The sequence below is a fragment of the Onychomys torridus genome, chromosome 10, assembly GCF_903995425.1.
Source record: "Onychomys torridus chromosome 10, mOncTor1.1, whole genome shotgun sequence".
Classification (NCBI taxonomy): Eukaryota; Metazoa; Chordata; class Mammalia; order Rodentia; family Cricetidae; genus Onychomys; species Onychomys torridus.
Genome location: NC_050452.1, coordinates 14,047,797 through 14,071,273, shown reverse-complemented (window position 1 = coordinate 14,071,273; position 23,477 = coordinate 14,047,797). Strand labels below are relative to the sequence as shown.

Sequence of the window (23,477 nt, the reverse complement as noted above, 5' to 3'; positions counted from 1 at the left end):
CCTCTTAACCGTACTCTCTATTTAAGGATCTTAGCCAGGAGGCAAAAGAGGAAACACAAATTGTGAAATGCGGACAGTTATCTCTAACAGAACAAAAAGAGAAACATGGGCTCATGAGATGGCTCAGTAGGAAACGCACTTGCTGCCAAGCCTGATGACTTGAGTCTAATCTCCAGGAACCACACGGTGGAAGGAGAAAACCAACCTCTGCAAGTTGTCCACTGACCTCAGCACATACACTGAGTCACAGCCTGTACACACATGGAGAGAGAGAAAGACAGAGACAGAGACACTGCAAGAGAGAGGAAGAGAGCGGGGGGGGGGGGACAAAGAAGAGATATGTTACAGTCTCTACCATTAGCCATCAACCCTAAGACTTGACAAAATTCCTACACCAGCATTTTCTAATGTTATATTTTTTCCAATCATAATATCCTAACTCAAAAATAATTATTGCGCCAGGTGGTGGTGGTGGTGGTGGTGGTGGTGGTGGTGGTGGTGCATGCCTTTAATTTGCACTCAGGAGGCAGAGCCAGGCAGATCGCTGTAAGTTCAAGGCTACTACAGAGCAAGATCCAGGACAGGCACCAAAATTACACAGAGAAACCCTGTCTCGGGAAAAAAAAAATATATTGCATAAGGCATAGGAGAAATGAATGTTTAATTCCTACCCTGGAAATCTTCAACTGAATAGGACAGTGAAGTAAAGAGCAGGAAATCACTTCCATTATTGTTACTTGGCATGCTTTAATCTAAGCAGCCACACCCATGACTCCTAAAGTCTCCACAGAAGAAGATTCTCATGGTTCTTTCCTCGGGATTGATTGAACCATCACACATCTCACAAGTTGACTAGGTATATGTACCTCTTGGTTTCCATCTTCCCTTATGAGATACCTACCGTTTCTACCATTTGCTAGGTTTCTACATATGTAGGTAGGTAGGTAGGTAGGTAGATAGATAGATTTTTTTTAACCCACATATTATATAACTGAAAGAAACTTAAAATATAAAGAAGTTAAGAATTTTGATGCCTAATTAGGAAATCCTAGCTTCAAGTTTACATCTACAATTGACAAACTATTTCTAAAACCAATAGATCTGTAAAGTGCCAAATTAGAGAGTTGGGGGTATAGCTCAGTGGTAAAGGACTTTTGCCTAACCATATGTGAGGCCCTGGATTTGAGGTCAGACACTGAAAGAAAATTCAAACAAAAGTAAAGTATCAAAACCAAAAATCTTAGTATATTACAAAAAGGAGTGCCCCTGAGGAAATGCAAGGCAATGTGAACAGATGCATGTTAGGTTGAATATCATGTAAATTGAAGTGGAGTATGAATGTGCATTTCCACAGGGCTTATGGGAGACATCCATTGTGGAAATATTGATGTGAGGTTTCTCTATGCTTTCTTCCAGTCTTTCCTAGATTTACCCTCATAGGTAACCATCTCAGAGGATTGCTGACTGATTAAAAACTATTAAGTCCAGATGTGTCACAGTCCTGAATCTTCCACCCCCACTTTCTAGGGAAATGGTCTCTCTTACTGAAGATTGAATCATTTGTATTTTTGTAGTATAGTGACTACAAAATACAAGCACACAAACTTTATGACAGCAATTTTGTCATTTTGTATTAAAACAAGGCCCAGCCTGTGATGTGGCTCAGCATGTAAAGTTGCCCACCAGCAAGTAGAATGGCCTGGTCAGATTCCCAGAATCCACATGGGGGACAAATAGAACAGACTCCTGCAAGTTGTCCTTGGACCTTTGTACACACACCATGGAAGATGTACCCACAGAGACAGAGAAACACACACACAAAATGAGCTACTATTCAGTGTGATCAGGGAGGAGAGCAGTGAACCACAGTTCCTTTCGGTTCTCAGAGAGAGAAGGCATGGGTGCCGGTTACCAAAAACCTACACCCGGCTGTTTCTTTTACATGTTCTTTTTAGAAACGATATTTCAAAATACATTGAAGGCCCATGTATTCTCCAGCACTAACTCATAACTCTGGCCACAACAGATACACTGTGAACCCTAATGAAGATTAGCTTTGCTTCAGGAAAACCGTAGAGTATTTTTAAAAAAAGAAAGAAAGAAAGAAAAAAGAACTCACTGCCCAAAGTTAGAGAGGTTGGAGAGGTTGTTTCTCCTGACTCTGTCACACCCCCATGCCTTGACATCATGGTCTCTTCACCATTTCTTTCTAACCCAAAGTAAAAATGGAACCAGATCACAAGGTGTACTGTTTAGTGGCCATAGACATAGACTGTTTAAAACTGAAAAGAAACAAATGCAACTCTAAAATATAGAGTCACAGCTGGGCATGGTTGTTCATTCCTGTAATCCCAGCATTTGGGAGACCAAGTGAGGAGGCTTGAGACCAGTTCAAGTTCAGCCTTATGAACACATTAAGAGATGTAGAGTAAAACTCAATCTCAAAATTTGATTAACCAATGAATTTGAGTTTAAAAGAAAATAACAGTCACATTGCCTGCTTACTTGGTTAGAAAGCCACCCGTGGATTTAGTCAGAAGCAACATTCTGAGCTGCTGAACCCACTTGGCTTCGTGTAAGTGTGTTTATGCTCAGCATATTGCCCACAGGATGCCAGCAGCCCCTACGTGTGAATGTGCCAGGAACTTTCACAGCTCAAAACACACACAGCAGAAGAAGAAAGACAAGTGACATTAACAAAATTCGATTTTCCATGACATGAAGCAATTTTTAGTGTGCTCATGTCTCCACTTGTGTTCTTTAAGACGATACATCTACCACTTTGTGATCTGTTATACAAATTCACTAAAGTTGTGAGTAAGAAATTGCAGCCCACACCCACCATCACCACCTCCAACCACCCCCACGCCCTTAAAAGAAAAACATAAGGTCTTTCTTTCATGGAGTAAGTCCAAGAAGGTCCAAGAAATTAGCTATTTTGTTTTGTCAGCTTATTGTTAGATCTCCTGAACTATAAATAACCCCCACCCAGACCACCCTAATCCTTCCGCCCCCTGAGATGTAAATAAGAACTGAACAGTCCTCCAGGTAACCTCTGTAACAGAAGAACTTGAGGCTTTTTTTTTTGTTTTACCAAAAAGCAAAGTGTTTCAAATCATGAAAAAGTTCATCTGGATTTTCGCCTTCCACACCTGGCAGTCTGGAATTCTCAGGCTTGGGAGGGCAAACAGTGCTGAAGCCTGAGCTAGGTTAATTCATTTTTGAGACAAAAAGGGTAGTGGAACATGTGGAGGCAGCCCCACCCCAGCACACTCTCTGTAGTTCTCATTCCAACCTAATAGATGCAACATGGAACACCCCTGCAAGGGATGGGCAGAGTATGAAGCAAGCACTAATCCTTGGCAAGCCCCTCTCTAGGTCCGTCCACCTGCTTACCTTCTTCACGAGGTAGCCCTCCCTGATCCGCTTTGGTTCCATGCCTAGTGGACAGACACACTGGTCCACTCTTCAGACACATTCACTGAGGAGCTCAGTCTCCTCTGAGAGCCGACGTGGTTGTGGGCTGCCCTTCTGACAGTGAGGTCTCTTTCGAAATTTGTCTTCTGCTGGTGACTACATGATGACATCCTTTTCCCCTCACTGGGGTGACGAGTCAGAAAAAGGAACTATACAGCTGAACAGCCCATGCTTTCCTAATGCTGGAAATTAAGTAGTAAAGCTGATTCAAATATTTAACAGATGTAAGTTTTTATTAACATATGTAAAACTCTTCTCCTAAAGAGGAAAAAAATGATAAGAGATGAACAATAAAACTTCCCTACTTAGAAATTATTCTTGAAATTTTAAAAGTTCTTAATAAAAATCCCAAGAAGCTGTCTCCATCCCCACACTTTTGTGTGCACCAGCCCAGCTAGGTGAGTGCTCAACCCCCTTCATTGTCTGCACACTCTTAAGAGGCCCAGGTGTAAAGAAAAAATGAAAGCATGAAATCTGTAGGTAAATGGATGGAAATGAAAAATATTATACTAAAGTAATCCAGACCCAGAAGGACAAATGCCACATGTCCTCTCTTATTTATGAAACCTAGCTCCAGATCTTTAGATGTGAACATGTGAACTTGAAGTAAGCATAGAAGCCAGGAATATAGAAAGAGGTCATGGGACGGAGGGGGAACAATGCACTGTAGAGATGGATTTAATAGGATGCAGGCCTGTGAACAGGGCAAAGGGAGTAGGGGAGGGGCTTTAACTGGGGAGAGGAGAGGAGGGGTAAGACTGAGGGAGAGGGGGAAGGAAAGCCAAATAACACTGGGGATCTTTGGGAAAGTCTTAGGAAAAACATTATTTTATATATTTATTTAAAAAATATATGGTGTGTGTGTGTGTGTGTGTGTGTGTGTGTGTGTGTGTGTGTGTGTGTTTGAAATGGAGCTGTGCCACAAGAGTCATAGATTACCTCACAGAAACCCCAGTATCAGGCAGGCATGGGAAACTTCCCTTCAAATTTCTGGTCAGAATAGTCAAGGAAACTCTCAAAACAATAGATCGAAGCATGGTGATCCACACCAGCACTCAGGAGGCAGAGGCCGATGGATCTCTGTGAGTTTGAGGCCAGCCTGGTCTACATAACGAGTTCCAGGACAGCCAGGGCTATATAGTGAGACCCCTGTCTCAAGTGGGGGAAGAAAAATATGGAGAGGCTAATTATCATTGCCCTTGGTGGGCACCAAGAGCTGTTGCTGAAGACAGCACACACTTCAGACACAGGCCATGGGGAACTTGAGATGGAACTGACCTGGAAGCCCCCTACATGAGGACTGGTTCTCAGCATCAGCAGCTGCTACAAAAGCTGCCAAGAGAGAAAGGCTAATCAACAGTCCTATCCAGCTCTAAAGCCTACGAACCACAGCAGTGACCTGCATGGCAAGATCTCCCCAATGGTACGGTAGTGGCACTTACAATTTGGGGGTAACCAACAGCTGTCTAATTGGATTTAAGGCTCACTTTAAGGGAGGGATTCATGTTCGATACTGTAAACCTAGCCAACTACCCCTGGCTGGAGAGAGGTCTTAGATCCAGGAGGAGAACCTATTATTGCCATTTTTCAAAGTCCAGATAGTATACTTTCTAAATGTATTCTCAATACTTACACCCACAGATAAGTGTAGCTCTTGACTATAGTGATATTTTATTTGTATTGAAATGTATTTGTATGTTAATAAAGTGGCCTTGAGGTCAGAGCAAGCCAGAGCAGAAGCTGGGCGGTAATGGTGTGCGCCTTTAATCCCAGCACTTGGGAGGCAGAGCTAGGTAGATCTCTGTGTGTTCAAGGACACAGCCAGCATGGCAGACACATGCCTTTAATCTCAATACCAACCATAGAAGACCTGGAGGTCTGTACAGACAGGCAGTGATGAGGAGGTCACATGGCTGGGTTTACAACCAATGAGAAAACAGAACAGAAAGTCTATTAAAAAGACGGGACACACAGAAGTAGGTCTCTTGCAGAGAGGAAGGACAGCAGAAGCAGTGAAGGGTAAGGTTTTCCACTCTTGCTCTGACCTCATGGTTTTTAACTCTGCAATTGGTTCTGTGTTTCTTATTTAACAAGACAGTTACATCTACACTTGACCCTCATCAAAGATGCTTCTTTTGTTCAGCTGACTCTGATCATTACAGAAATTGACAACTGGTCAAATGCAAAGAACCACCGATCACGGGGTCCCAGTTGATGCAACTACAATGCAACCCCTACACCTAAAGCTTAGGGGACAGTGTGGAAGAGAGGCAGAAAGATTATAGGAGCCAAAAAACCAGGGTGCCTAAGGCTGGATGGTGCCTTCTAGACAGGCAGGGATGCTGCACCTATGAAATCTCAGCATTATAACAATATGGTTGATTAACTATAGCCTGTGTAATGACACCAGTTGATATACCAACGTGGATAGGGGAAATCTCACATGACCACACCCTTAGAGGAAGAGCTACAACCAATCAATGGCTGCTGAAAGATGGAGAATCAATTTTCTCCAAGGATAAGCCCCCTGATGGGTTATCCAGCCCCAAGAGGTCAGAGGTGTATATAAAAGCAACACCAAACGCTAGATGGATCCTGTAAGATTTTATGGTATTTTGTTGTGGGGGTATTTTCCAGGGAGCAGGAATAACTGTACAAAGGAAGGCACCATTAGGTCGAGAGGGTTGGGAAGAATATGGGAGAAATTGGAAGGGGTGAAAAAAAGAAGTAAAAATTATGTAAATATTACTCACATATGAAATTCTCTAAAAACAAAAAATTAAATTTAAAAAAAAAACTGCCAAGAAATTCAGAACCATCTGGCTAGCATGACAAAAGTGCCTGCTCTGAAGCGCGTGCCTGTTTCTATGTCAGACACTGGAGCGGATGTTGTTTAGCCAGCCTTAATTTACTCCCTCGAGAAACCTGTGAGGAAAGGGTAGTATTGTTTCGTAGAAAAAAGGAAACTCAGACTCAAGAAGAGGAGTGCTTGTCTTAAGTGACACAGCCCATAAAAGCGAAAGCCAGAGGCGGGGGAGGCACCCACACTGGGGTTGTCCCGGCAGGCTGAGAGCAGACCAGCATTACTTCACCCCAGGTTTCAGTGAAATCAGAGATTCCTTTAATAGTAGGTCTCAAACTTACTTGACTGCAGAATTCTTTTTGAGCAATCCTTAATAAGACTTTGTTATAGATTAAGTTAAAGTAAGAATTCTGGCAAGCCAGTACCTCAGAATACAATGTATTTGGAAATAGGGTCACCATAGATACAAATGGTTAAGGAAAATGAGGTCATACTTGAACAAAGGGGCACCAAATCTACTATGACTGTTCATATAAGGAAAAGAGACACTCAGGAAGGAAAACCCATTGTGATCACAAAGGCAGAATTGTAGTAATGAATTTATAATCCAAGGGAACCAGCTGGAAGATGTAAGCAAGGCTGTCTTTCAGAAAACATGGTGCTACAGACTAGTAGAAGCATGAGATAAGATGTCTGTGTGTTTAGAGCTACCCACTTGGAGATACTTGATTATGGCTGCTCTAAAAAATTTAATGCAGTTTTGAAAAGCTAATACTCTATAAAGTAAACCTTTATAAGATAATGGGAAAGCAACTGCCATTCACCCTCAGATTTATCATCTGTAATAACGCCTATCCAATGAGGCCATTCTGAATATTAAACAAGATAATACATGTTAATGTTTAGGACATTGTATGGAGTACAGTCAAGGTCTGTAAATGATAGTTATTCTTTACCTTCAGACAAGTTACCATCAACCTGAGATCAGCCCTTCTCAACAGTAAGTTTAACAGAGATTTTGAAGAATCCATTACGATAGTTTCTGAGGGGTTAAAACCTTTATCCTACTAGACTAGTCCTGATCTGTCAGCTACAGTCAACAGAAGCAACTTTGACTATTCTTGGTATGACAGAGAATTCCTGGGAAGAAGCTGTGTCTGCAAAGACTGATGCACTGATTCTAACTGCAGTGGTGGGGATAGGTTCAGTTGTGTGGATGGGTTGGGACATTTTGAGGGCAGAGAGCCTAATGACACCAAATCTTGGGCTAGCTTTCACTCCCTAAATAGCCATGGGGTTGCCCACCTCTGTGACGTGACTAATACCCTGTGACTAATAGACAAAAGCTTCTGTAATTTAATAACTCAGCAGACCATTATTTTCAACCAACTTAAAAGTTAACAATGTGATCAGAGAGTATCTGAGGCCCATAGGAAAGATTTGCCCCATCTTGCTCTAACCTGCCTCTCTGATGTCCCCACGAATGTATTTTTTAGTGTCTTGACTTGTAATGTTCTTTTGTACTGTTACTATAATACTCCACAAAACTGCTTCCCATTGGAAAACTATAGTTAGGGAGATCTAAATGAATGTTCCTGGACCATGGTTACTCAAATTTGCTCCAGAATAAATCATGTCTTTTATTCCTTTGAGTTGGGAGCTTTTTCTTTTGATGACAGAGGCAAATGGGGATTTGCTGAAGAAAACAAGACAATTCATAAACTTAAAGGAACAATGAAGCCTGGCATTCTGAGGAAAGAAAGAAACATGGCAGCTATGGGTTCTAGAAAGCAAGAACTACCAGAGTATAGTTTTAAGATATCATAAGACAATATACCCATGACTTCCAAGCTCCACACAGTCTCCAAGCACCGAACTTCTGATGAGCATCACTTGACCTCAGACTCCCTTCTCTGGTCACTGAAGGGGCAGCATGTGGACTGATCACACTCAGAAGATCCTGAATGGTATAGAGAATGGACTGTTTCCCAAAAGTGAGCCCCAAGTCATAATGGAGAAAAGTGAAAGGCCTCTGAGAGCCAGGAAAGCTGAGAAGAAACCAGTTCAGAAGCCTTTCAGTTCCTTCCCTGCCATTTCCAGCCCTATTTTCAACAAGCAGTTGATACTTCTTTATAGTCAATGTTTTATACAAATACTCATCACATAAAATTATAAAGGGCTTGCTAACCAGTCCCCATTACACTGTCATTAATTAGAAATTATTAAAAATATGTGGGTGAAAGACTCAGCATTTGATGGTATTTACACAAGGCAAAAACAGATGAAGACAATGATTTGTTGAGTCCATATTCAGATAGACATTTTGCTATAATGGAGAGAGAGAGACTGGAAGTCACCATTCATAAGTTCACCCATTTACCCATCTCAATTCATGTTGGATTAGATGTTGCCCCGCCTACCTTCCTCATGACTTCCTAGCAACACCTACTGGTCAGTAAAGGAAATTCTCAATGTCATCATTCAAGATTTCTCTTTCTCAAGGGAGTTTGAGTTTGAGCAAATGTTCTACATTAGCCCCCATTCCTAGACCAGATCACTAGAGCCTCTTACAGCATCCCTCTTACATGGGTGTCCAGGCTTTTCTTCAGATGTTTTCCTTACTGATTCTCCTACACTCCTACAAATCACCAATAGCTTTGGGAAGGGTGTAGGACTCATTCCTGGTGTAAGGAAAATTTAAAGCTTTGGTATGAGGGACAAAAAAGATTATGATTGTAGCATGAATCTTAACAGGTCTTATTAATAAAATCAAACCTGAGGCCAGTTATTGGGGTGAATGCTGGAAGATCAGAGAAGCAGAACAAGCCACAGCCACCTCACCTCACCAGTTCCTCAGCTAATCCTGTTTCCTCAGACTGGAAGCCCCTGTGTCCTCATCTGAATGAATCTCAGCTGAACTGTGCTGCTCAAAAGCCTAAAAGCTTAACCAGCCAAAAGCTGCTAGTTTCTGATCTTCACGCCTTATATATCTTTCTTCTTTCTGCCATCACTCCCTGGGATTAAAGGCCCACTTCTTGGGATTAAAGGCATGTGTCACCATGCCTGGCTGTTTCCAATGTAGCCTTGAACTCACAGATATCCAGAAGGATTTCTGCCTTTGGAATGCTAGGATTAGAGACATGTGCTACCACTGCCTATCCTCTATGTTTAATATTGTGGCTGTTGTGTCTCTGATCCCAGATAAGTTTATTAGAGTGCACAATATTTTGGAGAACACATACCACCACATTTCTCCTTTTTGTCTAAAATTTTAAAAAGCTTATAACTAATATAAGAAAAATTATATCCAATAAGTATATACAATATACAAAGTCAAGAATTACATTAACAATGTCTAGTCCATTAACATCTGACAGATTCAGACAAAAAACTCCATTATATATATTAACAATGTCTAGTCCAGTAACATTTGATAAACTCAGACAAAAAAAATTTCATTACTTATTCTATGTAAAACAAGTAGTTCCATTTTAAAAGTAGATTCAACAATCTCCCATTTTATCTTATCATATTCATATTCTTTATTTTTTCTTTTTATAATAGATTCAATAATCTACCTTTTGTCATTTTTATATCTTCCCCCTTTTCCTTTTTAGAGCAGATTCAGTGATCTACCCATTTATCCTATTATTTCTTTATCTTTTTTTATCAGAGTAGAGTCAATGATCTACCTCATATCTATATTCTCTTCTTTCTTTTTCCTTTTTTTAAAACAAAACCTCTGAATCTAATCTCCATGTTCAGCTTTTCTTGCTGACCATTAACAATTAACAACTTGTAACCAACCATTGTAAACAATGACAATATCCAAAACTCATTAAACAACCAAAAAACTATCCACCCCACCCCTTAGGAATGTGGGCGCCATTTTCTTAAATTACTTCCTGCTTTCTGGAGATGAAGACATCTTTAGGGAATCCTGAAAAGAAAATTTTTTGATTAATCATCAAGTCCTGTATCATTTGTCCAGTTGCTGCATAATGAGAAAATGTAGGGCTTGTCTCAAGTCCTTGCTTGAGTAGTCTATGAATCTGGATCATCTCAGCTAGCCATCTCAAAATAGTCCTGAGCAGTTTGTAGTCCAAAGTCAATCATTCCATGGTGTTAATCAGCTTAATGGTTTTATCATAGTCCATGTGGAATTGTCATTGTGGGGTCCTGCATCATCCTTTTGAAGATTTCAAAGTTACTGTTAGGCATGATCATGGTTCCCTTTAGATATTTTTTTGCCTCCTCTGTGGTTTGAAGCAATCACAGTCTGATAAATGTCTATCTCTCAGAACCGTGAAAGTTATTCCATAGAAGAGAAAATCTTCACAGCAATTTCTCCCCACCATTTGTCTTGCCAAACTTTTCCAAACTGACCTTTGCCGATGCTTTCTTGTAACATGATGGTTCTGGCAATTCTTCTCTGAGCAAGCAGCAGTAATTCCTTTGTCCCAGGTAGCAGCATCAACGCTGTCATCAACACAATGAGAAACAGCCAGCAACTAGGAGCAGCAGCCTCTGACTCCATGGTCCCACCATCACCTGCCCACTGCTTTTCCTTAGCAAGCCTCCTAGGCCGGCCTCAAACTTAGGATTCTCCTGCCTCTGCCCGCTTCAGCAAATCCTACCAGCATGCTCCACCACAACCAGCTGTGCGTAGCTCGGGTATGAGCTGGGGTCCTGCAAGGCCACAGGCAAGTAGCTTTTTCAAGAATTCATACCATGAATGTTGGGCGCCAGATGTAGCATGAATCTTAATAGGTCTTAATAAAATCAAACCTGAGGCCAGTTATTGGGGTGAATGCTGGAAGATCAGAGAAGCAGAACAAGCCACAGCCACCTCACCTCACCAGTTCCTCAGCTAATCCTGTTTCCTCAGACTGGAAGCCTCTGTGTCCTCATCTGAATGAATCTCAGCTGAATTGCTGCTCAAAAGCCGGATTTAGCTCAGTGGTAGAGTGCTTGCCTAGCAAGCACAAGGCCCTGGGTTCAGTCCTCAGCTCTGGAAAAAAAAATGTACTCACTCATAGGAGGATACTAGATGTAAAACAAAGATGACTAGACTGCTACACAACTCCAGGGAGGCTACCTAGAAAACGGGACCCTAGGAAAGACACAGAGATCACCCAATGACAGAAATGGATGAGATCTACATGAACAACCTGGACGACAGTGGGAGTAATGAAGGGCAAGATTTGAGGGAAAGAAAGCTTAGGGGAGCAGGAGATCCCAGCTGGATCAAGAACAGAAAGGGAGAACAAGGAATAACAGGCCATGATAAATGAAGACCACATGAGAACAGGAATAGGCAGAGTGCTGGAGAGGTCCCCTTAAATCCACAATGATACATCCTCTGTAGACTGCTGGCAATGGTCGAGAGAAAGCCTGATCTGACCTAGTCTGGTGATCAGATGGCCAAACATCCTAACAGTCATCTTGGAACTCTCATCCAATAACTGATGGAAGTGGATGCAAAGATCCTCAGCCAGGCCCCAGGTGGAGCTCCAGATGTCCAATTGTCGAGAAAGAGGAGGGACTGTAATAGTGTGAATTGTTGAGACCAAGATTGGAAAAAGTGCAGGGACAAATAGCCAAATGAATGGAAGCACATGAATTATGAACCAAAGGCTGTCGAGGCCCCAGCTGGATCAGGCCCTCTGGATAAGTGAGATAATTGAATAGCTTGAAATGTTTGGGAGGCATCCAGGCAGTGGGACCCGGACCTGTCCTTAGTGCATGAGCTGGCTGTTTGGAACCTTGGGCTTACACAGGGACACTTTGCTCAGCCTGGAAGGAAGTGACAGGAGGACCTGCCTGTACTGAATCCACCAGGTTTAAATGAATCCGCAGGGGAGTCTTGGCCCTGGAAGAGATGGGAATAGAGGGGAGGGGATGGGAGGAAGGTGGGGATGGGGGCGGGAGGGGAGAGGACAGGGGAACCCATGGCTGATGTGTAAAATTAAAACACAAATATAATAATAAAAAAATGCCCCCCCCCCAAAAGCCTAAAAGCTTAACCAGCCAAAAGCTGCTAGTTTCTGATCTTCACGCCTTATATATCTTTCTGCTTTCTGCCATCATATGACAGGTCTACAAAATAACACTATAACTTACAGTAAATCTTCTAGATTATGCGTTTCTATAAATGTGTGTGCCTCTCCTTGTCTAGGGGCCTTTTTATAACTGTAAGTTATGGATAACTGGTGGCAATACAAATCCTAACAAGAACAGAACTGCATTTCAAGAGACTCCATCAAGCCCTGATTTCCTACTGCACTTTCCCTGGTGGAGCCAGGTTCCTGTCCATTTGTGAGTGGATTTCAACACTCCTTGACTCTGTATGTTTTTGTCTTTCACCTCTCCTTTAAACAAGTTGTGATGTTGAATTGCAATTTTTTTATTTATTCTACATGAGAGTTGCAATAGTAGCCCTATTTGAGTTTTCCATTATCTCTAGTTACTCAAAAGAACCTTAAATTAACCTGAGAAATATCACAAAATTGCTATTATTGATCCTAAATTGAAAGGAAAGTATCCAAACCTTGTCAAGTCTGGGATTTTACCTAGCTGCAAGCAAATGGTTGCCCTGCCAGGCTCGTGGCCGACACATACAATATCTGGACCTTTGGATGAGACAGCGGACTTTGTTACTTATATCCTAATAAAGCAGAGTGAGACAAATGTTTGTAGAGGTACTCTTTGCCCTCAAGTGCTGTGAAGAGCAAAGATCCTCTCTGGTGGATACTGTGCATTGCCCCTAAGGAACCTTGAGCTCAAGAAGCCTGAATCCTTTACAATAAGCCACAAGTAAACGTGCCCAAATTTTGCCTCTGAAAGAGATAATCTTTATTGTTCTGAATAGTAAACAAATCTGTCCCCTTCTCTAAAAGGACTCTCTCTCTCTCTCTCTCTCTCTCTCTCTCTCTCTCTCTCTCTCTCTCTCCCTTCTTTCCAATAGATTGTCATTGTTATTAAACAAATACATTTTTAAAAAAAGAGAGTACCTCTGTTTGCAAAGATCTTTACCTAAGATATTCATGGGAATAGCCAAAAAAATTCCATTTCCTGACTCATTTAAATACATTAGAAGGTATCTAGTTGGTGTCCAGGAAACAGGCTTCTAGTTCAACAGACAGGAAAATTCACATGGAATTATTTTATATGTGTGTAATGTGTGTGTAGAAGCATGTGATATATATGTCCATTTTTCTTAAAAATGTGGTTTCCACACAGAAAGCTTCCCTTGCTTTATTATCAGTGAGAAACTGTTGTTAACACTCTGGTAGTAATAACAAGCACACTTGGATCTCAGATCTTGATTTCTAATATTATTCTCCAGTAAAAAGAACTAGAGCTTTTTGGAGAAATGGATGATTTTACAATTCTAGTATGAAACACACAAGGTGACCCAGGATCAACTTGTACTGTCAAAATTAAAGTGATTTTAAGACGTATTTAATTTGGACCTGGAGAGATGGCTAAGTGGCTAAGAACACTGGATGTTCTTCCAGAGGACCAAGATTCCATTCCCCAAACCTGTATGGTGTCTCAAAACTATCTATAGCTCCAGTCTCAGGGGATACAGGCAGCATCATGGTGCACATACATGCTGGTAGGCAAAGCATTGATATACACAAAATAAAAATAAATTTAAAGTATTTTAAAGAAGTGTTTAATTTGAAAAATTAATAAATGAATCCACAATTATGTGTCACATCAAAGACAAAAAAAAATCTGAAAAAACACCCAGTTGTCAAAACTGAAACAATTTGGAGAGCAAACACTAACTCTCCATCTGCAGATACAATCATTGAAGGAAAATATTCAAAAAAATCATACCTATATGAAGTATAACAGAATTTTTGTCATTTACATAGTACTATAGCATTACAACTATTTGTACAACATTTATGGTTCTTTTGTAGTTCTTTGGCTAAGATCAAATGTAGCACACAACATTCATATTGCACTAAGTTTCATAAGCAATCTAGAGGTAATTTTAAATATATAAGAATATATATATACATATATATATATATATATAGGTTGTATTCAATTACTATGAAATTTTACACAAGGAACTTGAAAACCTGAAGCCAATCCCCTGTGGGTGCCTAAGGGTGACTGTATTACATTACTGATCAAATTATAAAATTGATAAATGATGTGGAGTTCAAAAAGGAAAGAGACATACATTCCAAGAATTTCAGATAATTTATGTAGCTAGACTACCCATGAAAACGAAATGAAATTCCCCATTTCTTACTCTTAGGACTGTACATAATGGCTTTCTTTTACCAAATAGAGAGGACGAAGAAAATAACATTATTAAGGAGAAATATGATAAACACTTGCTCAGCCAGAGCCCAGTGGAAAAAATTTAATAGTGGTGATTCAAGTTGGTGAAGGTAAATATTTTGATATCTAATCATGAATCAATAATTAGATAAAGCCCCAACTGCATAATATTCTACAAAATATCTGACTAAATTCCTCAAAAATGTCAATGTCATAAAAAAGAACAAGGCACTTCTGAAGTAGCAAGATGCTGGGGAAATGGAATCCTTATTTAGTGTTGGTAGAAGTGTAAAGCAGTTTAAGTCACTATGGAGCTCTGTGAGATTTCTCAAAAAGAAAAAATAGAAATACATATGACCTAGATATTTCACTCCTAGTCAGATACCCAATGTATTATTAATAGTAATAATGTACTTGCAAATCCTTGTTCACTGATACCCCATGCACAATAGCTAGAAATCGGAATCAGCTTAGATGTCCATCAACTGAAGAACAGATAATGAAAATGTGGTATTAACATATACACAATGGAACTCTATTCAGCTATGAAGAAAAAAGAAATCACAAAATTACAATAAAATGGATAGAACTGAAAATACCATGCTAAGGTAACCTGGGCTCAGAAAGACAAAGGCTGTATGCAGTCTCGTTTCAGAATCCTAATTTCAAAGTTTTAAACTTGTAAGCTTAACTTGGAGTATCTGTAGAGGCCAAGAAGCTAGTAAGAGGTCATGAAGGAAGAAGAAAAAACACATTAAAATGGGTAATCACAGAACACAGATGATGAAAGGATCATGGAAGACTCAGTTAGAAAGAGTTCATTAGGGATCAGGGCAGGAGATGGGAGGAGATATGGTGGAAGGATTGACACTTAGGAGATATGAAAATGCCATATGAAAGCCTATTGTATAAGCTAATTAAAATACAACTTGTAAAATATATTAATTGAGGTACCCTGCATGGATAGATAATGTGGCTCCCAGGAGCCATGAGTTTGAAAATGAAAATTGTGGTGCCTGGTGTAGGATACTTCCCTGAGCATTGTTGGCCAGGGAAATTCCAGAAGCATCCCAAATAGACTACTGCTGAACTGAATACTAAGATGCTGCTGCTGAAGACACAACATATTTTTTTTGCAGGGCACAGAAAAATCTAACTGGAGCTGAACTTGAAGCTTCTTCTTTAGAAGTGAGCTTTCATGGTGCTGGGTGCTGAGCAGGCTGATGGCAGAGGAAAGCCATCAAAGATCTTGCCCAGCTGTGAACCCTGTGCACTACAGTATTGGCCTGCCAGGCATATGTGCCCACTGATATAATACTGACAAGACCTTTATGGGGGTAACCAACTTCTTCCTGGTTGGAATTTAGGGTCATTTCTAAGAGAGAATTCATGCCTGAAACTGTAAACCTCCCATCCCTGGCTGGGAAGGTGGTAATTCCAGAAGGGTGAGGAGATAGACTCCTGTTATTTTGCTGAAGAGACATGGTGTCAAACTGTCATCTAAATATTTGTGTTTATGCCTACAAATTGTACTGTTCTCTCCCTTGCTGTGAGGAACTTTGACTTGCATTTGTCAAGCTGATTCACATCAGACCCACAACTATCTAAATGTCAAGAATAAGTGACTGGTGAGTGCTCAGCCCTATGTAGCACTCTATCACCTTCTCAGAGGCTCACAGAGCATCACAGATGATGGAGCAGAGAGAATGTAAGAGCTGGAAGACAAAAGGGAGGAAAGATCTCCTGGACATGGTGTGGCTTTGCATCATGAAATCACAATAGCTCTAGTTACCTGCACAAAATCTGCACAATATTAGACCCGTTAATATTCCATCATGGATAGAGGGCTCTTAAGACCCTACCCCTCCCTGAGGAGCCATTGTAGGTTAATTATTGCTGGGGAAAAAGAAGTAATATTTTTAGAGGCACATCTCTGGTAACTTGCATATGCACTGGTAAATAATCCCAAACTCATGCTCATACAACAACCCTGATTAAATGCAGCAGGTCACAAAAGAAGATAAAGAAATAGGAAGGGACTGATTCAGTGGGAGTAAGAGGAAGAGAAGATGAAGCAATGGATATGGATGATGGAAACATATCATATAGATGTATGAATTTCTCAGAGAATAATTTTTTTAAAAAAGAAATATAAATAATGTAAAATTGAATAGGGATATGCTGGTGGCCAATAAGAATATACAACACATGGCAATTGATAATTCAAGTGTCGACCTACCAGAGGAATAACCCTCTGATGGAGGAACCTCATTAAGCAAGGTTTACAGACCACAGACTCTGGATTGGTTGTTCTGTCTATAATGTTTTCATGTGTTACTACATTTCTTCCTTAAAAACATCTATGGGTATTTTCCCACTGATTGTGTGTTTATCTCATGAAAATATTCCATCTTTGGGCACTCATAATAGTTGTGGATGATCAGGAAGATGATTTTTGTTTAATCTGTATAATTCTGATGACTAAAAATAATACTAGGATATTTTTTATGCTCAGACTGATGCAGGAAAATAACTGTATCCTCAGCTACAAAGACAACTTTTCATATACTTAGCTAAGACCTCAGAGCAAGTCCAAAGTAGACTAGTTACCCCTAGAGACAAATTGCACAAGGGCAAGTTCCGGGTGTCTGTTTGTTTAACCAAAACCTGCAGATAACATTAAGACATAAGCTCCCTGCAGCAATCGACTTTATGCATGTACTCCTAACCTCAAGGTTCAGCCAACTAACTATTTATTGTTTAAGTCCTGAATTTTAATGTCACTCTCTGGCCTCTGTGGTTAACTAGTGACTAGCTATGACCTCTGATCTCAAGGCAAGCTTTATTTGTCAGAACACAAACAAAATATCACACAGCGGAGCTACATGCCTGCTTTATTCATCATGCCCAGTCAGCTCGACCTCCTAAGCCTGAGAGAAACAATTCCTTACATGTGTCAGAATGGCTCTGTCTCTCTCTCTCTCTTTTTTTTCCCGAAACAGGGTTTCTCTGTGTAACTTTGCACCTTTCCTGGAACTCACTTGGTAGCCCAGGCTGGCCTTGAACTCACAGAGATCCTCCTGCCTCTGCCTCCCGAGTGCTGGGATTAAAGGCATGCACCACCACCACCCGGCAGCTCTGTCTCTTATTATTTACTCAAGAAATGCTTTGTGACCCTGAAAATGTAAATCATATTTGTCCAGAGTTTTTGCTGTGGAATAGAGATGTGTAAGTAGGGCAGAAATGTGTGTGTAGAGGAGAGTGAGTGAGTGAGTGAGTGAGTGAGTAAGTGAGTGAGTGAATAACGAGTGAGTGAATGATGTAGTGTGTGAAGGAATGTAGCAAAGTAGAGAGAAGAAATGTGTGTAGAAGAAAGATGTGGAGCTATGTAAAAAAGAGACGTAACTGTGTATAGAGATGTGTGGCTTTGCAGGAGAGAGCTGCATTATGTAAAGAGAGATATGTAGCTTTATGTAAAGAATTGTAGCAGTGCAGAGACAGATTTTCAAAAAGAGATTTTTTTATATAATTTTTTATTAAACAAAATTTTTCTTTCCTTTTACATGCCAACCCCTATTCCCCCTCCCTCTTCTTCCCCCACTCCCCCCCACACACACACACCTACCCCCACGCTATCCCCATCCCCTCCTCCTAGAGGGTAAGACCTCCCTTGGGTAGTCAACACAGGCTGCCATGCAATGTTGAGGACAGACCTAGCCTCTCCTTCCTGCATCAAGGTTGAATAAGGCATTACACCACAGGGAATTGGGTCTAAAAAGCCAGTTCATGTACCTGGGATAAGTCCTAGTCCCATTGCCAGGGGACCCACAAACACATCTTTCACACACATTCAGAGGGCCTAGTTAGTCCAATGCAGGCTCCCCAGCTGTCAGTCCATAGTCTATGAGCTCCTATTAGCTTGGGTCACTATTTCTGTGGGTTTTCCCTTCATGATTCTGACCCCACCATGCTCTTACAACCCCAGAAAGAGATTTTTTTTAAGATGAAGAAAAAGAGAAAGTTACCATCAGAAAGTATGCATTTCCTTATTTACCCCTCATATAGAAAAGTCTAGCCCTCACTGCATTCATGGATATTTTGCATACTCTTGGCTGCTGGAGACTCTCACTGCAGTTAGTGATAGGTATATATGTTAGCCAGGGATTGGGACCTATTGAAGCTGGATACTGAATACAGCCTACTTTTCCATATTTGAAATTTTCTTAAATAATGTTACAGGAATCCTTGTGTTTAATGCCCATTAAATTATTTCTGTGTCTGTGTAGTAAGAATGAATAGCCTAGGAACAGATGCCTGATGGTATAAAGGCACAGAACAGGAGGGAAGACATGAAGCATAAAAAGAATCCAAAGAGAAAGAAATGTCACAGTTGGTGGCACTCTTTTGACTTATCACTCATACAACTGTTCCCTGACAAACTGGAGACCCATACCCTGGCAGCATGCCAGACTCACCATGGATCTTCTGATTCCGTCTTGCTGAGAGGTAGCAGAAGTTCTACCCATCCTCCATTGTCAGAGTCACTGTGACTTCCTAGTCCTTATTTTTAGAGTGTGAGATTTCACAATTCTTCAGACCAATCTGTCCTGTCACTCCTTCTAAAATGAACCTGAATCACCATGGTAACCACAAAGGCAGTGAGGTGTTCCTGTTTTAACACTACAAAAAAAAGCAGGTAAAAAGCAAAAGTCAGAGAAACTTCCTCTGTGTCCTTTAGGATCCAGCCCAGCCACCCTTCAGTAGATGCCAGTGGAGTGCAAATATGGTCTCCCTATGACCCCCATGGTTCCCCTTTAGAGAACTGTTTATAGAGCTCAGTCCATGCGTCCAAGGAAACCACCACTGTCTACATTTTGCAGAAGGGTAAAGTGAGGCATGAGATGACAAGACCCTCTCTAAATCTAGTAACTGCCAAAACGGAGATTGAAGCCTGGGTCTATCTGGTCTCTTTGACGCTGAGGCATTGAGCTGATCATTCAAAAAGTAGGCTATATTCATTGTCTGTGTAATTCTTTTTGTCATAAAATAAACATAGTGCACAATCCAATGAAGGCCAAGGTGATCACAAGTGTAAAGTGTGTGCAGTTAAAGCTTCAGAGTGTCTTGAAAATTCGTATTTAACTCCTTTCCTCTCTCAACTTTCTACCAAAAAAAGAATATGATATTGGTAACAATAAGAAGAGGAACTACCTTTCCATTAAAGAAAACTATGAAGGGATTAACAAAGAACCTCATGAAAGTATGGGCCATACTCTGGGATAAATAAAAACTATATCACTCAGTTTAGGCTTCTTTGCATAACTCCTTGAAGAAGCAGACCAATGTTAATCACATCATGACCCAATGCCTAAAATAAATATATTATTGATAATTGTAGGTGGGGACTGGAGAGAAGGCTCAAGTGTTAAAAGTGCTTGATGCTTTGAGCGGGCTTTTTGGAGCCCAGTGCCTAGTGAGGGACACTTGGTGCAGCCTTGGGGCAGAGGGGAGGAACTTGGGCCTGCCTCAACTGAATGTACCAGGGTCTGCTAACTCCTCATGGGAGACCTTGCCTTGGAGAAGTTGGGAATGGTGATTGGGTGGGGGGGGGAGGCTGAGGGGCAGGAGGAAGGAGAAAAGGGGAATCTGTGGTTGGTATGTAAAATGAATAGAAAATTTCTTAATAATAAAAATAAAAAATATACAACTAGAATTAAAAAAAAATGCTTGATGCTCTTCCTGAGGACCTAAGTGAGTTCCCAGTGCCCAAATTAGGTGGCTCACAGTGCCTATAACTCCATTTTTAGGGGGATCCTGATACTCTTTTCTGATCTCCACAGGCATTCACACACACACACACACACACACGTACACGTACACACACACACTCACACGTGTACACATCATATATTCATACAAAGGTATACCCATAGACATAAAATAAATCTAAAAAGATGTAGGTGGTACTTTGCTAAGACAGACCCCTCAAGCTAACATAATATCTTAAGTGCAATGTCTGGATCATAGTCCTGGGTTTCTAACAAATTTCTCTATAAATTCTCTGAGGACAAGAACCGCAGCCAGCTATGAATGGAAAATACAGCTGGACTCTGTCAGAAGAGCCAGAGTGACTGTCCATAAAATAATGGATAAAACAAGGACCTTTCTTCAAGAATGGTAGAGCTGTCACAAATAGCCAAAGGCATATCAAAAGAAAAACATTACATCAAAAACCAGCTCGGACACACAATGCTTGCCTGGGGTCAGCTTCTACCACAGCTCTGGCAAGTCCCATGTTCTTTATGCCTTGTTCCCCACCTCATTTTCAAGGCCAGTCCTCATCAGTCTGGCCCACAGCCAATTTCAGCCTGACTGCTGTTTTATGAGGACGAAATGAAAGATCTGGTATAAAAAACAAAAATAGTTCTATGGTATAGAAAGGTGTACTGAACATTGTGTAATCGTTTTGAGGAATGTGTTTTCTTCCTTCTGTTATTTGGGGCTCCTGATTATTTAGATTTTTTTAATGTCTTATTGAACATAAACAAAATGTTTTTCTTCAATATGATTGTGATCAGAAAAAAATGTTCTGTTTTACAGTAGTATGGCTATAGTTCAACTCTGCCCACCAAAAGGATGGGGGTAGTTGTCTCCTATAGCAAATAATGCTCAGTGGATGCCAAATAATTGACTTCCAATTCAATTCTGACAGGTTCTGTCTAGCGTTTGAGTCAGATCCCACAAGTTATCATCTCAGGCCCACAAAAATAACTCCCATTTGAAGGTCTGGTTCCCACAACTTCAGTTGGCTACAATTTGGAGGATCCTACACCTCACTTTGAACTCTATTAATTTTCTAAGGCAGATTAAGGAATACAGAAACAGACTGGGCAGTGGTGGCACACACCTTTGATCCCAGCACTTGGGAGGCAGGAGCAGAAGGATCTCTGTGAGTTCAAGGCCAGCCTGGTCCACATGGTGAGTTCCAGGACAGCCAGGACTATTTTGAGAGACCGTGTCTCAAAAACTCAAACAAAAACAGTACAGAGAAATGCTTAAATTTATTGATTTATTACCTAGTGCATAACAAGGCATATAGTAAGGTGTTCAGATGGAAGAGGGGTAAAGGAGAACAAGAAACAAAGCTTCCAGACCCTCTCCAGGCACCACAACCTCCAAGCCATTCCCATGTTAAGAAATCCAAAAAGTCTCCAAACCATACATTTTTTAAGGTTTTTATTAGGGCTTCATCATGAAGATATAATCAATAGTTAACAGTGGTTAATACAATTTATGTGAGTAAAAGGCTGAAATTTGCAAGCTTTAATCTTAGCTGAGTCTTTTGGTTGGCCAGGAATCATTAAAGATCCTACAAAGAGTCATCTCCTTAGAACAAAAAAATAAAAAAAACATTATCACTAAAGAAATTCTAAGAGAGTTGAGATCTCTGTATCAGAGACATCTATCATTCTGGACCTCAGAAAGACCTTAGGGGTTCCATTTCAGGAACAAGGGACAATCAAAAGAAAGAAATGGACATTTAAATACTATACAAATCCATATAGACATGGCCAGAGCAGAACTTCACTGACACACATCATGGTCAAAATGTCCAAAATACAAAACAAATGCTTTTCAAAGTTACCTGTATACACTTTAGTTTTTTTATTTCCAAGCTTCAGCATTTCAAAACTGATGGATAATTTCATGAGATCCATTCTCAACTCTTCCCTTTTAAAGGTACCTCACTGGAATTGTTTGTTTCATTACTTTGGAAATTTCCCAATGTCCTGTGGCAGAAGCAATATGATTTTTAAAAAATGTGTTTTGTGTAAGATTGAGTATTTTGGACAAGATGAAAGGTCTTTTCAAACTATATAATTTAATATTATTTTCATAGCAGAAGTTCTTAAGGGATAGTGTCATAGGTTGGTGTGCTTGTTAGTTTTTGTTCTTGACACAAAGTAGAGTCCCATGGGAAGAGGGAACTTCAATTGAGGAATTGCCTCCATCACATTAGGGTGTGGATGTGGAACATTTTCTTGATTAGTGATTGATGCGGGAGGGCCCAAGCTACTGTGGGTCATACCACCCCTGCACAGATGGTCCTGGGCTATATTGAGGGCAAGCTGAGCAAGCCAATAACCACTGTTCCTCTGTGGTCTCTGATTCAGTTCCTGCCTCCAGGTTTCTGCCTTGAATTCCTGCTTTGGCTCTTAACCCTTTCTTTCCCAAGCTGATTTTGCTCATGGTGTTCATCACCGCAACAGAAAAACAACCTAAGACAAAGAAGAAAGCATGAAGGCCTTCAAAAAGTTATCTCTTTTATTTTTTTTAGATTAAATACAGTTACACCTCCATTTCCCCCTTTCCTCTCCTCCTTCTAAACCCTTCCATAGACCTCTCCTTGCTCTCTTTCAATTCATGGGCTCTATTTTCATTTATTGTTGCTACATGCACATGTGTCTATGCACAGATACTCCTAGGTATGGAAGTACACCCTGTTCAGTCTGCATAATGTTACTTGTATGAAGGTTTTCTGGGCTGACTGTATGGTATTGGGTAACCAACTGGCAAAAACAACTAGAAATTATACAACCAATCAAACCAGACTTTTGCTTTGTTTAATAAGGAAGGAAAGAGATTGATTCTACTCAGTTGAGAACAAGAAGTGAACTTGGATCTCAGGGAGTTTACAGAAATTTAGGGAAGAGAGAGGAGTGAAGAGAGCTAAGGAAAAGCATACCCACTTGAACCAGTTCAGTTGAGCTTCCTTTGTTTCATGAGGAATATGAATTACAAATGAAACCACAAAGATGTCCACTTTGTACAAATAATGTTGTGAGTTTGACTATCCTTTTTAAGCAATAATGCTTTAAGGTGAGTGGGA

The 23,477-nt window shown here is 40.6% G+C and overlaps 1 protein-coding gene across 2 annotated transcripts in view; it reads right to left on the bottom strand.

The window, feature by feature from the left end:
• Positions 1-19,260, bottom strand: part of Plek (pleckstrin) — a 61,703-nt gene extending 42,443 nt beyond the window's left edge. For both annotated transcript variants that reach the window (XM_036201701.1, XM_036201702.1), the window contains exons 1-2: positions 19,063-19,260; positions 3,397-3,659 (exon numbers count right to left, since the gene is read on the bottom strand). In XM_036201701.1, the coding sequence (XP_036057594.1) occupies positions 3,397-3,438 (42 nt within the window). In that variant the 5' untranslated portion in view covers positions 3,439-3,659; positions 19,063-19,260. The remainder of the gene's footprint in view (positions 1-3,396; positions 3,660-19,062) is intronic.
• Positions 19,261-23,477: the final 4,217 nt, after the last annotated feature.